Source organism: Metopolophium dirhodum, chromosome 4, assembly GCF_019925205.1.
Source record: "Metopolophium dirhodum isolate CAU chromosome 4, ASM1992520v1, whole genome shotgun sequence".
Lineage (NCBI taxonomy): Eukaryota > Metazoa > Arthropoda > Insecta > Hemiptera > Aphididae > Metopolophium > Metopolophium dirhodum.
In genome coordinates this window covers 23,232,684-23,245,412 of record NC_083563.1, presented here as the reverse complement: position 1 = coordinate 23,245,412, position 12,729 = coordinate 23,232,684, and the positions used below count along the sequence as shown (strand labels likewise).

The 12,729-nt window shown below is 29.0% G+C and overlaps 1 protein-coding gene across 10 annotated transcripts; it reads right to left on the bottom strand.

The window, feature by feature from the left end:
* Nucleotides 1-516: 516 nt before the first annotated feature.
* On the bottom strand, nucleotides 517-12,000 carry LOC132942436 (kinesin-like protein unc-104). Of its 10 annotated transcripts, none has more exons than XM_061010801.1 (34): nucleotides 11,758-12,000; nucleotides 11,495-11,666; nucleotides 10,336-10,418; nucleotides 10,197-10,275; nucleotides 9,708-9,877; nucleotides 9,469-9,647; nucleotides 9,067-9,322; nucleotides 8,477-8,634; nucleotides 8,271-8,410; nucleotides 8,146-8,181; nucleotides 7,826-7,939; nucleotides 7,621-7,754; nucleotides 7,250-7,562; nucleotides 7,133-7,192; nucleotides 6,866-7,068; nucleotides 6,687-6,801; nucleotides 6,451-6,623; nucleotides 5,528-5,697; nucleotides 5,311-5,454; nucleotides 4,844-5,100; nucleotides 4,617-4,766; nucleotides 4,385-4,556; nucleotides 4,221-4,311; nucleotides 4,024-4,145; nucleotides 3,792-3,943; nucleotides 3,350-3,735; nucleotides 3,098-3,287; nucleotides 2,744-2,967; nucleotides 2,497-2,676; nucleotides 2,324-2,427; nucleotides 2,025-2,247; nucleotides 1,762-1,898; nucleotides 1,198-1,310; nucleotides 517-1,138 (listed from the first exon to the last, which is right to left on the bottom strand). In XM_061010801.1, exons 2-34 carry the CDS (start codon nucleotides 11,592-11,594, stop codon nucleotides 1,116-1,118), a joined length of 5,151 nt encoding a protein of 1,716 aa, XP_060866784.1. In that variant the 5' UTR covers nucleotides 11,595-11,666; nucleotides 11,758-12,000; the 3' UTR covers nucleotides 517-1,115. The 10 variants fall into 10 exon arrangements, with proteins under 10 accessions (XP_060866784.1, XP_060866781.1, XP_060866782.1 ...); XM_061010798.1 differs by having other exon boundaries at nucleotides 518-1,138; nucleotides 1,209-1,310; XM_061010799.1 differs by having other exon boundaries at nucleotides 518-1,138; nucleotides 1,209-1,310; nucleotides 3,107-3,287.
* Nucleotides 12,001-12,729: the final 729 nt, after the last annotated feature.

Below are 12,729 nucleotides of genomic sequence, written 5' to 3'. Positions count from 1 at the left end.
GCTGTACATTTTCAAGTTTACTGTTTTCAGCTACAATTTATTTTGTCATAATTATAAGCACAGGCTATACATTTCAACTGGAAAACTTTTAACATTAAAATCAAAAACCCTCACGGCCTCACTTCTTTATACTATACTGCATTTATACTATATGTAAATATGAAAATAATTTATATAATTTATCATATATATTATACAGTAAAACTTCCGTTAACGGTCACCTCTATGTAATGGTCAATTTTTTTGGTCTTGTCGAGTGTTATCCTACCTTTGTAGGACGGGCACCTCTAAATAGCGGTCATTATTTACAGTCCCTTTGGTGACCATTATATGGAAGTTCTACTGTGTTATAAATTATTAAATTATAATGGGTCAAGGATGAGGCAAATATTTCAGTTTTGGTATTTTAAATATTAAATATCCAGAGATTAGACAATAACCTGCTATAAACTGAGGAAACATTTTCTTCTCAATTATTTAAGGTTTTTTAGATCGAAATATACTTGTAATTCAGTAAAAAGACTTTGTAATTTTTTCAAACTTTATTTCATAAATAATTTAATTGTATGCATTTAAACATAATAAATAATGATTTAATATATATATTTGACTAGAGCAAAGGATTAATCTTATTTTGCATTTAATTACAAACAAAACATATTATGTATACAGCAAATGTTACAAAACAAAATATCACAATAATGGTTGAAGAAATAATAAGAATAGTATTCTTTGATCATTTATGCTTTTACTTTTAAGTATAATAGTTTGTATCGGTATAAAAAATAAGAGATAAGAAAGACCGATAGTTATACAATACTGAATAGACTATTTCACAACCTTTGTTTTAAAATTTAAAATGTATTAAACCTTTTTTTAAAGCAATCATACGTGTTTTGGCAGCATAATAAAATAAAGCGCAACATTTCAATGGCACATTACTAATTGGTATATCGCAAAACAACAGTGCTGATATTTAAATGTGATTAAATTTAACATTTTAGGACATACACAAACAAATATACACATAGGTATAGCATAAATTTTTGATATTTATTGATGCGTGTCAATTGGATTGGACACAAATGCAGGCTTTTGATTTTGTCCATTTGGCATTATTTGCCGTGATGTTTTTGACCTAAAAAATATTTGAGTGAAGATTATAATATTGTGCATAAAACTATTAACAATACCTACTAATAACATACCGAATTTGACCGGCTAAAAGAGGGTTTATGGCATACAGCCATTCATATACTTCTTTGTCTAATAATGTTTGCATTAAGTAGCCCCTATGTTTGGTAACAACACTAAGCATAAAATAAAATAGTTTTGTTAATATTTTTTTAAACATAAAAAAAATTACAATGTACCTTAAATGTTTACCTTTTTTGTCTTATAAATTAAACTTAAATAATTAAATATCCTGAATATAATATATGTATGTGCTTAACTCATAACTATTAAAAATGTTTAGATTTTTTTTTTCTTTTTTCTTTTTTCTTTTAATGATTTATATTCTGTACTGTAATCATAGACCTTATACGTTCACCACAGGCACTACGCTCCGTCTATTAGTATAAGGTCTATGACTGTAATATTGTTATTACTTATAAGACTTCAGACAGTTGAAAACTTATAAAATAAATTGGAACTTATATATTTTTGTATTCTTGCACTATTTTTAATTAATAATATACTTTTTTAGTTTAATACTTTTAAAGTTTTTATGTTTAATGAACTGAAATGTAAATAAATTACCTGAATGAATTTGGTACTTTTACCATGGCTAATTGATCTTCAGAATATTCAACTTGAGCTGTAGTTAAGTTGATCAGTGCCCTTTCTACGGGATCTTTTTCATCTCTGAATATAAATACATATGGACGTCTTACTGTCTGAAAATTAATAAACGTGAAAAATATCTAATAACAAAATATCAACATCAATCAATTATTCTTTACTTTAAAATATGTTCTTTTATAGTCAAAAAAATGTATACAATAATTAGAAAAAATATTTACCACCCATCGTTTTTTCCATCCATTAGTTTTATGTTCTAGTATGTTCAGATAACCTTTTCTCGAAATTACAGGACTAATTCTTATCTCTTCAACTTCTGGCACATATAACACGAGTTGTGGTTCAGATGTTGATGAATGTGAAGAGACCATAACATCTTGATTAAGGTATATGGAGTCACTTATATTTGAACCACGTTGAAAACTACGGTCTGGCGAGAATAATCTAATATCAAACATTTAAAAAAAAATGTTTGCAATAATAAATAAATTTTAATTTAATAATAATTTTGTTATCATACTCATGATTTGAAATGGTAACACAACTTGATGAATGACTGATGTTTGAGTCGATTTTATCATCAGTCGGAGTTAGTACATTAGTGTAAGATTGTAACAAATTTTCCTGAAAAAGGATAATTTATTTTTGTTTATATTATTTATCAATTTAAAATATAATAGTATGACAGTATACTTTAGATGGTATTCTTCCTTGTATAAGCTTGATACATTTGGTAGCCAAGAATCGTTCTCTCTCATTCATCTGCCAAGGTTCATAAACACTAGGATCAATATTACGCAATACCACAGGACTAGGTGGCCTCATTATATCTTTAGTGGAACTTGATGCTTTGGCTATTATGTTACACACCTCCTATGATACATATGATTTATAATGAATATTAAATATAAGCTAACATGGACAAGCATAGATTAAAAACCTTTTCAGATTTGGTGATTGGTACTTTGTCAAGACCCAGGCGTTCTCTAAGAAGAATCATGTGTCTGGTACGGCCTACTTCTTCAAGTCTGGTAAGTTTCTCCAGTTCCCATTGATGGTCAAATATTAAACTGTCGCCACGCGGTTTCCAACCTTCAAGATTTTCTTCACCTCGGACGTATGTAGAACTTGTATCCAAAACACGTCTTTGTCGTCTTTGGACACCTGCACAAAATATTACAATGAACACCTACCATAATACATTTCTAAAATAGAAAAAAGCTTTAACTACAATATCTACAAGCCAACAACTCTTGTGGTTTCTACTGCATTTCTCTTTTGTCACGAAAACTACCTGGACTACCTGCTTCTGAAGCTCTTTTCAGCACAAGTTCGTAAATGCCAGATAACCGATTTGCTTCACTGTTTTTGTAATTGCCACTGAATAAATGTTTCAAGGATCTAGGTCCCGTACGTGCATCTCTACCATAGATAACCATGCTTAAGTCCTTGGTAATTATTGCTGGACATCCACAGTTTTCCAACTATAATTTATTAAATAAATTTATTAAAAAATTCTTAATTTATAAAATTATCCAATAATTGCCTCTAAATAAGCTGATATAGTCATGAATATATGTTCCCCGCCAGTAGATATTCTATTAAGAAGTATAGAATTATGTAATGAACTATCCCATGCTGCTTCAAAACGAAACATGCAACGATCTTCACCAGGTATTTCAAGGTATTCTCCAGGAAATAGGCCAAGCGAGAGTACTGAATTGTCTGTATCGTCATCTTCTGATTGTGGTATGTTACGAATACGACCCACAACAAGTTCCCGTATTTCTTTCCAACGTAGTTCTGGAGCAGTTTCATGTACTACTGTAATACGTATACGGCGCTGTAAACCTTGATGTAGCATAAACAATCCACGACATGGTAGCTCTTCACTATGATCAACCACACAAGGTACATAATCCCCATCAGGACCTAATACATATATTATATTTTATTCAAACAATATATTAATTAATTAATTAGCTTACCAAGTTCACATATTTCAAACCAAACTAATAAATCATATTTGGCATGTATATGTGATGTGCACAATGAAGGCAATACTCCAAACTTTGGAGAACGTACTGGTAAACTAATTGGTATTGAAGGAGGTAACATTCTTCTTGGAGGTTGCCGAACACTAGCATATTGATAAAATAATAAGACATTATATTTTATATTAATATTCCTGCTTTTAACTAGATATTTAATCCAACATACAAAGTACTATCTTGTTTAGCATCGTTGTGAAGTGGGTGTTTTTGATAATGTCCAAAAACTTCGAATACAATTGGCTGTGTCTTTATATATTCTATAAATGATTTTGTAACAGGAACAGTAATCTATAATAAAAAAAACATTTTATTTCATGAAACATTTTATAATTTATATTTTATATTTTATAAGGTACTACTTACATTTTGTACATGATAAAATCCAACTGGTGTGCCTTTACCACAATTTTTTACAGGTTCAGTAGAAAATGCATCATCATGTCTATGCAAGAAACTAAAAATTAAAACGTTTAATTTACAATTAATAAAATCTTTATAAAATAAAAAAAATTTAAACTTTAAAATACTTGAATTGACAAAAAATATCAGCATATTCGTCAGGAACACCAACAGCTTGTAATAAAGTAACTCTAAATGTAAAATCTTTACTAATTAACAGATGACTTGGAAGTTCTTCATCTTTGATATCAGAGGACATAGAACTATCTCCATGACCACTATCGCCATCGGCTTCAATTTCTAAATTTATTTCTTAACAATTAAATTTCTAGTAGACAATATAAAAACTATATTTAGTACCATCTCCTTTGTTGCTACTTTTTCCTGTGACAATTCTTTCAATAATATCAGTATTTTTTTTCACGGACAAACGACCTAACAGATCTTTGTCATTAAAAGAAATTTTTGCAAATTGTCTAACTCCACAAGAGTTATCAGAAGTCTCGTCTTCTATAAATATATACATAAATTTACTATATTATTTGAATATAGTTGAGAATTATTATATAATAATCAATATTATGTACCTGAAACTGCTTGTATAGCAACACGTAAGTAACCCTTGACATCACCTTTTTCATTAACAATGGATACTTTGTGTATTAAAGGTACAGGATACATGAGATTACTTAAATAGATAAACGCTCTGCCAATAAGTCTAAACCATGGAAATCTATCATAAAATGGATCTCCACCTGTAATTGCTTCTATATTAAAGTCTGGTGATGTAGGCGATATTTCAGCTTCATTTTGATACATTTCTCTCATAAGCTCTAATCTTTGTCTGTAAATGTATGCATAAAAAAAAAAACAATAATATATAAATCAATAAAAACAAAAATTGTAAATTGTCTCAACAATTTAAATGTTTTGAAATATTTATGGAAAAATTGACAAAATATAATGGGATAATTAGCCTAATATATTCTCGAAATAAGCATGTCTGACAAACCACTTAATCATTATGAATAGGACTTATATAGGGAACACTAACCTTGAGGGTATCAAATAGGAGAAAGACTTGTTAGGGGTGCAGGCAGTCAGACATTGGAAAAAATCATCCTTGAGCTCGCAAGGTGAATTCTGGGGGCTTTCAATATCCCCATTATATATTTGGCGCATTAGATCCAACCTCGTTCTAACACAAAGACAAGCGTTAGAATCACCCTACCTGATAACCTGATAAATATGAGTAACTTATAAATACTCACTTTAATTTATCTAATGTCCAATAATGAGTAGCGCCATTCTTTGTGTCAAGTACTTCGATAGCAACATATGTACGAGGAAATGGCCTATCTACATCATCATCTTCGGTCAAGAAGTCAAGAAGTAATGGAGAATACAAAGTATCTGTTAACAGCGTAAATTGAAATTGAACCTGAAAAATTAAATTAATTAAATAAAATAAAACATATTAAGCAGAGCCCTAATTAGGGTAAAGGGGCTAGGGAGGCTGCAGCTCCGGGCACGACATAATTAAGGGCCTCTATATATTACTGTAATACAGTCATATATGTTTTATTTATATCAATCAACATTAAGAGGAAGTCACACCCGCATGTGTTCTCTACGTCTTACACACATACGACATTACGCAGTCTGAGTATCACTCGCTCAATTTTGGTGTTAGAATAAAAATACCTATTACAAAATTAAAATATGACAATATTTTATAAGGCAAAGATGGTGAGTTTTTTTAAAAATTAAAATTTTGAAAAGTTAAAGGTATTTTAAAATGTTTACTATTTCTATGATGAGTGTTATATTGGGTATAATGGAAAAAACTCAAGGACTTGCCCTCAGAAATATTGTAACAATTTAATTTTATAATAGGTATTTATACTCTTAACCAAAATAATTGAGCAATTTATACTCAGACTGCGTGAACACGTTTTGTCTATATTGTACCTGTGTAAGACAGAGACAACACAAGCGGGTGTGAAGTCCTCTTATATAATTACTTATAGACTTATGGTATAATTAATTTATAATCTTAAAAATAAATTGAATATATAAAACAGATTTAGTAAAAAAAACTGAATTTATAATTTGTTAAAAGGCCCAACCAAAAAATTAGCCCCAGGCCCCAAAATGTATAAGTAGTGCTCTTAAGTTGGTCAAAATGTTATACCTTTTTCTTTAATTCGACTGATATAGCATTGGCTTCTTTTAAAAAGACAGCGTTTCCCCATAAATCATCCCGCAATGATGTAAATTGATGATATTTCCATTTACGACAGGTCGTTAAAACTAACTGATATTCCTTGTCAGTCCAATTGCATTCAGCATCAAATAATGGATTAACTGAAATTCCAATTTAAAACAATATAAAATGCTAAAACATAAATATCAAACTATATTATATACCAAAAATATCTTCTTCTTGAATAAAATCATCTGGAGTATAAGAACTGTACATTGACATAGTCATACTTTGTTCTTCAACTTGTTTCTGAAGTGCATCTATTCTAGCCTCATAATTCTGTAAGTAAGAATGAAAATGTTAGAATTGTTATTAATTATTTTCAATTTTTTTTTTTATTTACTTTGCGTTGTTCTTCAAATATTTGATCTGCTGTTTCTTTATCTTTTTTGAACTGTTCCTCAAGAGCATTTAGCTTTAGTTTCATATCTTGTTTCAAGTCTATTCCTTGTTTTTCTAATAATTCAATCTGTGCAAAGTTCCAATCAACATACTCATTACTAATTGGAGTTTCGGCAGGAGAACTCTTTTCTGGTTTAGATGTGACTAAAACATAAATTTATTTAATATTAACCAAAAATCTTAAATTATAAATGAATATTTCTATTACTTTCTTTAATATTTTCCGCCGTTACTTCTGTCTTGTTTTTATGTTCTCTGCGTTCTCTTACTAAACATTATTAATTAAAATTATTTCGTCATATGAATGATATATTTATCAGTTTACCTTGTTCTGGATGATTAAATCGGAAAACGTGATTTTTTCCAAGAATTACTCTTGAACCGGTTTTCAATACAATAGGATCAGTAAGCTCTCGTCCATTTACATAACATAAGGCACCTTTTATAGGTATTAAAGTAACGACACCATTAGAATTCTCGAACCGACAATGTTCACGTTGTATATATGAGCCACACAGTCGAATATCTTGAGTGATTTTAGATTCAGCAGATCCAACACGTGTTACACCCTCTTTGATGTAATATATAAGGCATTCAGACATAAATGGATCTTCATTTAGGTTGACTAAATGTGGAGTCTTAACAAATGATAAGCAAAATTAATTGGTTGCCAAGCTAAAATGTTGTAAAATTTACCTTTTGTGGAGAAAATACTCCAACTGTATCACCATCTTCTTTAACCGCTACTCCCATTTCAGCAAATACAGCTTCCCTTTGAATTCGTATTTCTTCTGTGCGTTTTAATTTTTCTTCCCACGTTTCATTCAGTTCTTTTATAACAAATAAATTATAACAGTTAAATTAAGTACATTATTAAGCAAGCATAGAGATATTTTTATACCAGCAATCAATTTTTCACTAGCTTGAAGTTGGTCAACAGCCTCTTCAGCAATCATAGATGAAGGAATATTAGGTTTTTCATCACCGTCCTTAAGCATTTTGACTCCGTCATCTCCTAAAAATAAATTTAAAATTATTATAAATGTACAATAGAGTATATATTTTGAATGATGCAGATAATGGTAGCTAAGCGCAAATATTATTATTTTAGTTGTTTATAGAGAATATAAGTATAATTAATATAATGTATTATATATGTCAAAGCCAAGCTAGCTTTATGGAAACAGGACACTGAAAGCATGAGAGGTGACCCCTACTTACGGTTTTCTTTTAGTTTCCCATAAACCATTTTACCACCTGATGTTCATAAAAATAAAAACCACTGTCACCAAACTAATTGAGATAAACACTTAATTTAGTTGGTAAATAAATAATAAAAAATATACCTTCTTGTACTACAATTCCTTCAGCTTTTAATAAGTCTCGAAGTCTTTGTATTTCTTCTTTGAGTTCTCGGATAAGTTTAGCATTAGCATCTTCATTAACAATAGCTTTGCATACTATTTGTTTTGCACGGTCAGCATACCTATAATAAAATAGAATAACATTGATCAATAAAAATTATTACAAGTTCATATCATTCATATCTTGCCGTAAAGTAGATAATGTTTCATCATAATTAATATCTGCAGGACTAATAGCAGCAATCATTGCAGTCTTAGAGTTTCCCCCAAGATTCTCTCTCAAGAGCCAAGTTAAAACGGAGTCACGGTATGGAATAAAATCTCCTTTTTTCTTTTTTTTAGAAGCCTAATTTAATGAAATAGAAAAATATAATAAATGTCAAATAAATATAAACAAAAATACTTACTGACTATTAGTCATTTGAAAATTGAAAAGCATGAAAAACAAATATAATAATATAATATATTTATATAACATTTATAATTTTAGTTATATTCAAAATAAAGTATACCAAAAGTACTTTAAAATACTTTTTTATATCATTTTTGGAAAATTAAAAAAATACAATCTCAATATTTTAAAATATTTTTTAGTTATTGTATACTACAAATAGTTTGGATTTTTTTTTTTTAAAATTAACTAGGTACTTCCTTAAATTGGGAAAGTTATTGTAAAATATAAATAACTAGGATAATCAATATTAATATAATATACTGTTGTGTAATCACTAAATTAAAAAGATATTTACAATTATATATACATCATTGGCATACATACCATTTCAGCTAATCCAGATATAACTTTTCCTAGGGTAGTCAAACTTTTGTTAATATTTGCACCTTCTTTAAGTCTAGTTCCTTTCGCACCAGTTGAGTCTGCTCTTTCTGAACCAGCTAAATCGACTAGTGATATTTTACTAACTTTTTCAGTAGTTAGCTGAGTCATTTCATCTAGCCGTTTTTGAGTAAAGAATATAGTAAAAACTGCATGGGAACGACTAGATGTTTCATTCATATTTGTAGCTGCAACTGTTCTGATAGAAATAAATAAAAAAAAACAAATGAAAAAATCATTTTTAAAAAATAATAAAAATAATAGTTGATTAAAATAAAATTAATTAGAGCTTTGAAAAAATAAATGTATACCTTTTAAAGATTTTAAACATATCAAAATGTTTACCTGGCTTTGTTGCCTTCGTCAATAAGATCATGGATATTTTGGTAAGTGGTAACAGCAAGTTTTGATAAATCTTCTACATAAGGTCCTAATAAGGGATGTTCACGAACTCGAAGATTACCTTTATTTTTGGGATTTAATAGATCGCGAACACGTTCACAGTATATTTCCATATAACTAACCTAAAATTAAAATATAGATATATAATTATAAATATTATTTTTAAATTTAGTATTTTTAACCTCAACAGAATATTGTAATTCATCGCTGGTAGTTGATCTAATTCTGTGAAATAAATCTTTACAAATTAATGGTATTATGCCTTCTTGACCTTCTTCTTCTTGCCGCCCCATCATAGTGTATGATTTTCCAGCTCCTGTTTGACCATATGCAAATATGCATACATTATAGCCTAAATTAATACAAACAACTATTTGTTAGTAAAAGAGATGGTAATAGTAGCATTAATAGTTGAAAGTAAAATGGTAATAAATATTACTGACGTCATAAGACACTAATCAGTCACTCCAAAAGTTGTGGTTTTCAAGAAACAATAAAACAGTATTTGGACATAGGTACTGCTAATTTGCATCTTATCTTATTTTCTTATCAATTTATATTGATTAATAATCAATTAAGAATTAAAATATCTATTGATAGACACCAAAAACTCGATTTCGACAAAAAAGGAGTTACTGCTTAATGGCTTATGACGGCGGCAGTATAGGTACCTTCAAAAGCATGCTGCAACATTTCTTCACCAATATCTCTATATACCATAGTCTGGGATGCAAAATTTGGATCTGAAGGCTAAAATAAAGGAACATGGAAATTTATTTAGCAAAAAATAGAGTTGAATTTGTTACTTACATTTTGAGACCAGTAAGAATAGTCAAAATTAAAGCTTTTTGTAGCATCCTTAACATTAGATGGGAGTTTTGGATTCGTTATAGCTGCAAAATTAAAAATTTACAAAAAACATAAATTGCATTATTGCGTTCACAATATAGGTACCATTTAGATTATTTTTGAAAATATAAATTATAAATGTAATGGTTTTAGAATGTTTAATTTTTTGTTCCAAACGCTTATATAATATATTGAATAGTATTAAATGAAAGCTTTTTCCCAAAAATATATCTTAAGACTCCTTTAGTTTACAAAATAATATACATATTGCAATTTAAAACTCTTCAACCACGAACAGTTACATAAAAATAAATAATGTATTTTAAAAAAAAAACTTTTCATGATATTTTATAGATAATAAAAATACTACACTACATACAAGATAATTTTAAAATTCATGGTCTACTATTATTTATATTATTAATTTGAGTAGATAACTACTTATTAATAGTAATGTATATTATACAAAAGAATGTTTCAACCCCTCTCCCCCTCCCACCTTCTATGAAAACATTTTTACTTATATATTAGGATTTACTTTTAATTGTAAAAATTTAATACATTTAATTTATATAAAATATGATTTTTTCCCCCTCCCCATCCCGCAATTTGTTTGTGTGTACCTGTCTGTTAATTAGTATTATTATAACATTTTTATCAATTAGATATTTGATAAATAAAAAGTTCATATTTTTTAATATTTTTTATTATTAGAATGAAAACAATTTGTGATCAATATACATTATTTATATATATATATATATATATATACCGTGTGTCCGTGAAAACAGGGTACACTGTATAATTAAACTACCCATATTACTCAGTAGTCAGTACCCTACATATATTTGAATTCTGTTTGCAGAACATGAAACTAAACTATTGGATCATTCATCTTCTGTAGACGGGTAGACGAAATTCTAAAATATAATATGTATAGGAAATTGAATACCTAATGTAGGTAACTGAGTTATAGAGTGTACCCAATTTTCGAGGACACACGATATATAAAATAAATCGTTTCTATAGTTTCTATACTATAGATCATTGCACGACATTTAGGGAGGGGCCAATTTTTTTATATCTTTATATTTTGAAAGTTTTGAATAACGAAACTTACATGTAGTGTAACCAGCCATTTCTATGATGCATTTACAATCTCTAGATATTTCTCGATTGTTATAAGGCCGTACTCGAACGGCTACTTTCACAGAAGACATGATTGACGCCTTTTATGATTGTACCTATATGATGTGACGTTATTTAAATGATCTTGCTCCTACTCTATAAGACTATAAAATACATAAGTAAACATTAAATATAAAATATAAAAAGGTTTCTATTTTAATCAAAACAAGTTAAAGTATATGAATAATAAATTACCTGTAATTTAAATATCACAACATAGGTGGTGAAAATGTTCGACCTACAGACACGAACTCATCAGCCTCCATCAGTAGACTACTTGTGTATACCCCTTAAGTTGCGCCTGTGCATGGCCAAAGAAAGCAAGGGTGAAAATCAATAACAGGGATGTCGGGCGGGGGTTTAAGGGTGACGTCATTTCTAGGCTTCCGCCCACTCAGTATGTAGCTGCAGGACTAGGGCAATGGATTAATGTTGAAACTCTATACAAAATATAGACGTTAAAATATATTAAAACATTTTGAGTATTATAAGTGCAATAAAAAGTAATTTTGTTACACAAATTATTTTAGTTTCGATAGCGTTAGGTATTGGAGAATATTTATTTCATAAAACCTTTTGGCTAAATATCAAGGACAGAGGTTGTAAAAATACAGTCGGGTAGGCAATCATATTAAAGAGGAGGTCGATATCAGTCTATGTGGCGCCCAGGAAATTGCTTGCGGCTTGTCCACAAGACCTGCCCACCACATAAAATATTATGATCAGATAGGTAGATATTATGCACATGCATCGGATACTGTTAAATTTGATACATTTTAAAATATAAGCGGTTTTGTAGCTACGCATGAATGAAAAAAATCTGAATAAAATATTATACTACAAATTCACAGCAACATGTCCAGCACACATCCGATATATACACGATATAATATGTAATATCCGTAGTGCCCATTGATATACAAATTACAATAATTCATTCATATATAATAATATAATAGGTAATTAATACCTATAAACAAGTTATGATTTTTTTTAACGTGATGAACCACTTATTATTTCGGTAATTTCTGATTGCCAAACAAAAATTGTTTTAATGTGGATTCAACTTTTTAAATAGGTAGTTATTAATTATATAATAAATAGAAGTTTGAAAATAAATTGTAAAAAACGGGTAAGTGGGTGTTGCCGAGCTGTACAGTAGGCATT

Excerpts from the sequence above, each read along its gene's own strand:
- LOC132942436 (XM_061010798.1), bottom strand. The coding sequence starts at position 11,594 with ATGTCTTCTGTGAAAGTAGCCGTTCGAGTACGGCCTTATAACAATCGA. Across the intron at positions 10,276-10,335 it reads ATTCTTACTGGTCTCAAAAT|CCTTCAGATCCAAATTTTGC; the intron begins GTAAGTAACAAA and ends CCTTTATTTTAG. Across the intron at positions 3,736-3,791 it reads GTTTGAAATATGTGAACTTG|GTCCTGATGGGGATTATGTA; the intron begins GTAAGCTAATTA and ends TATATGTATTAG.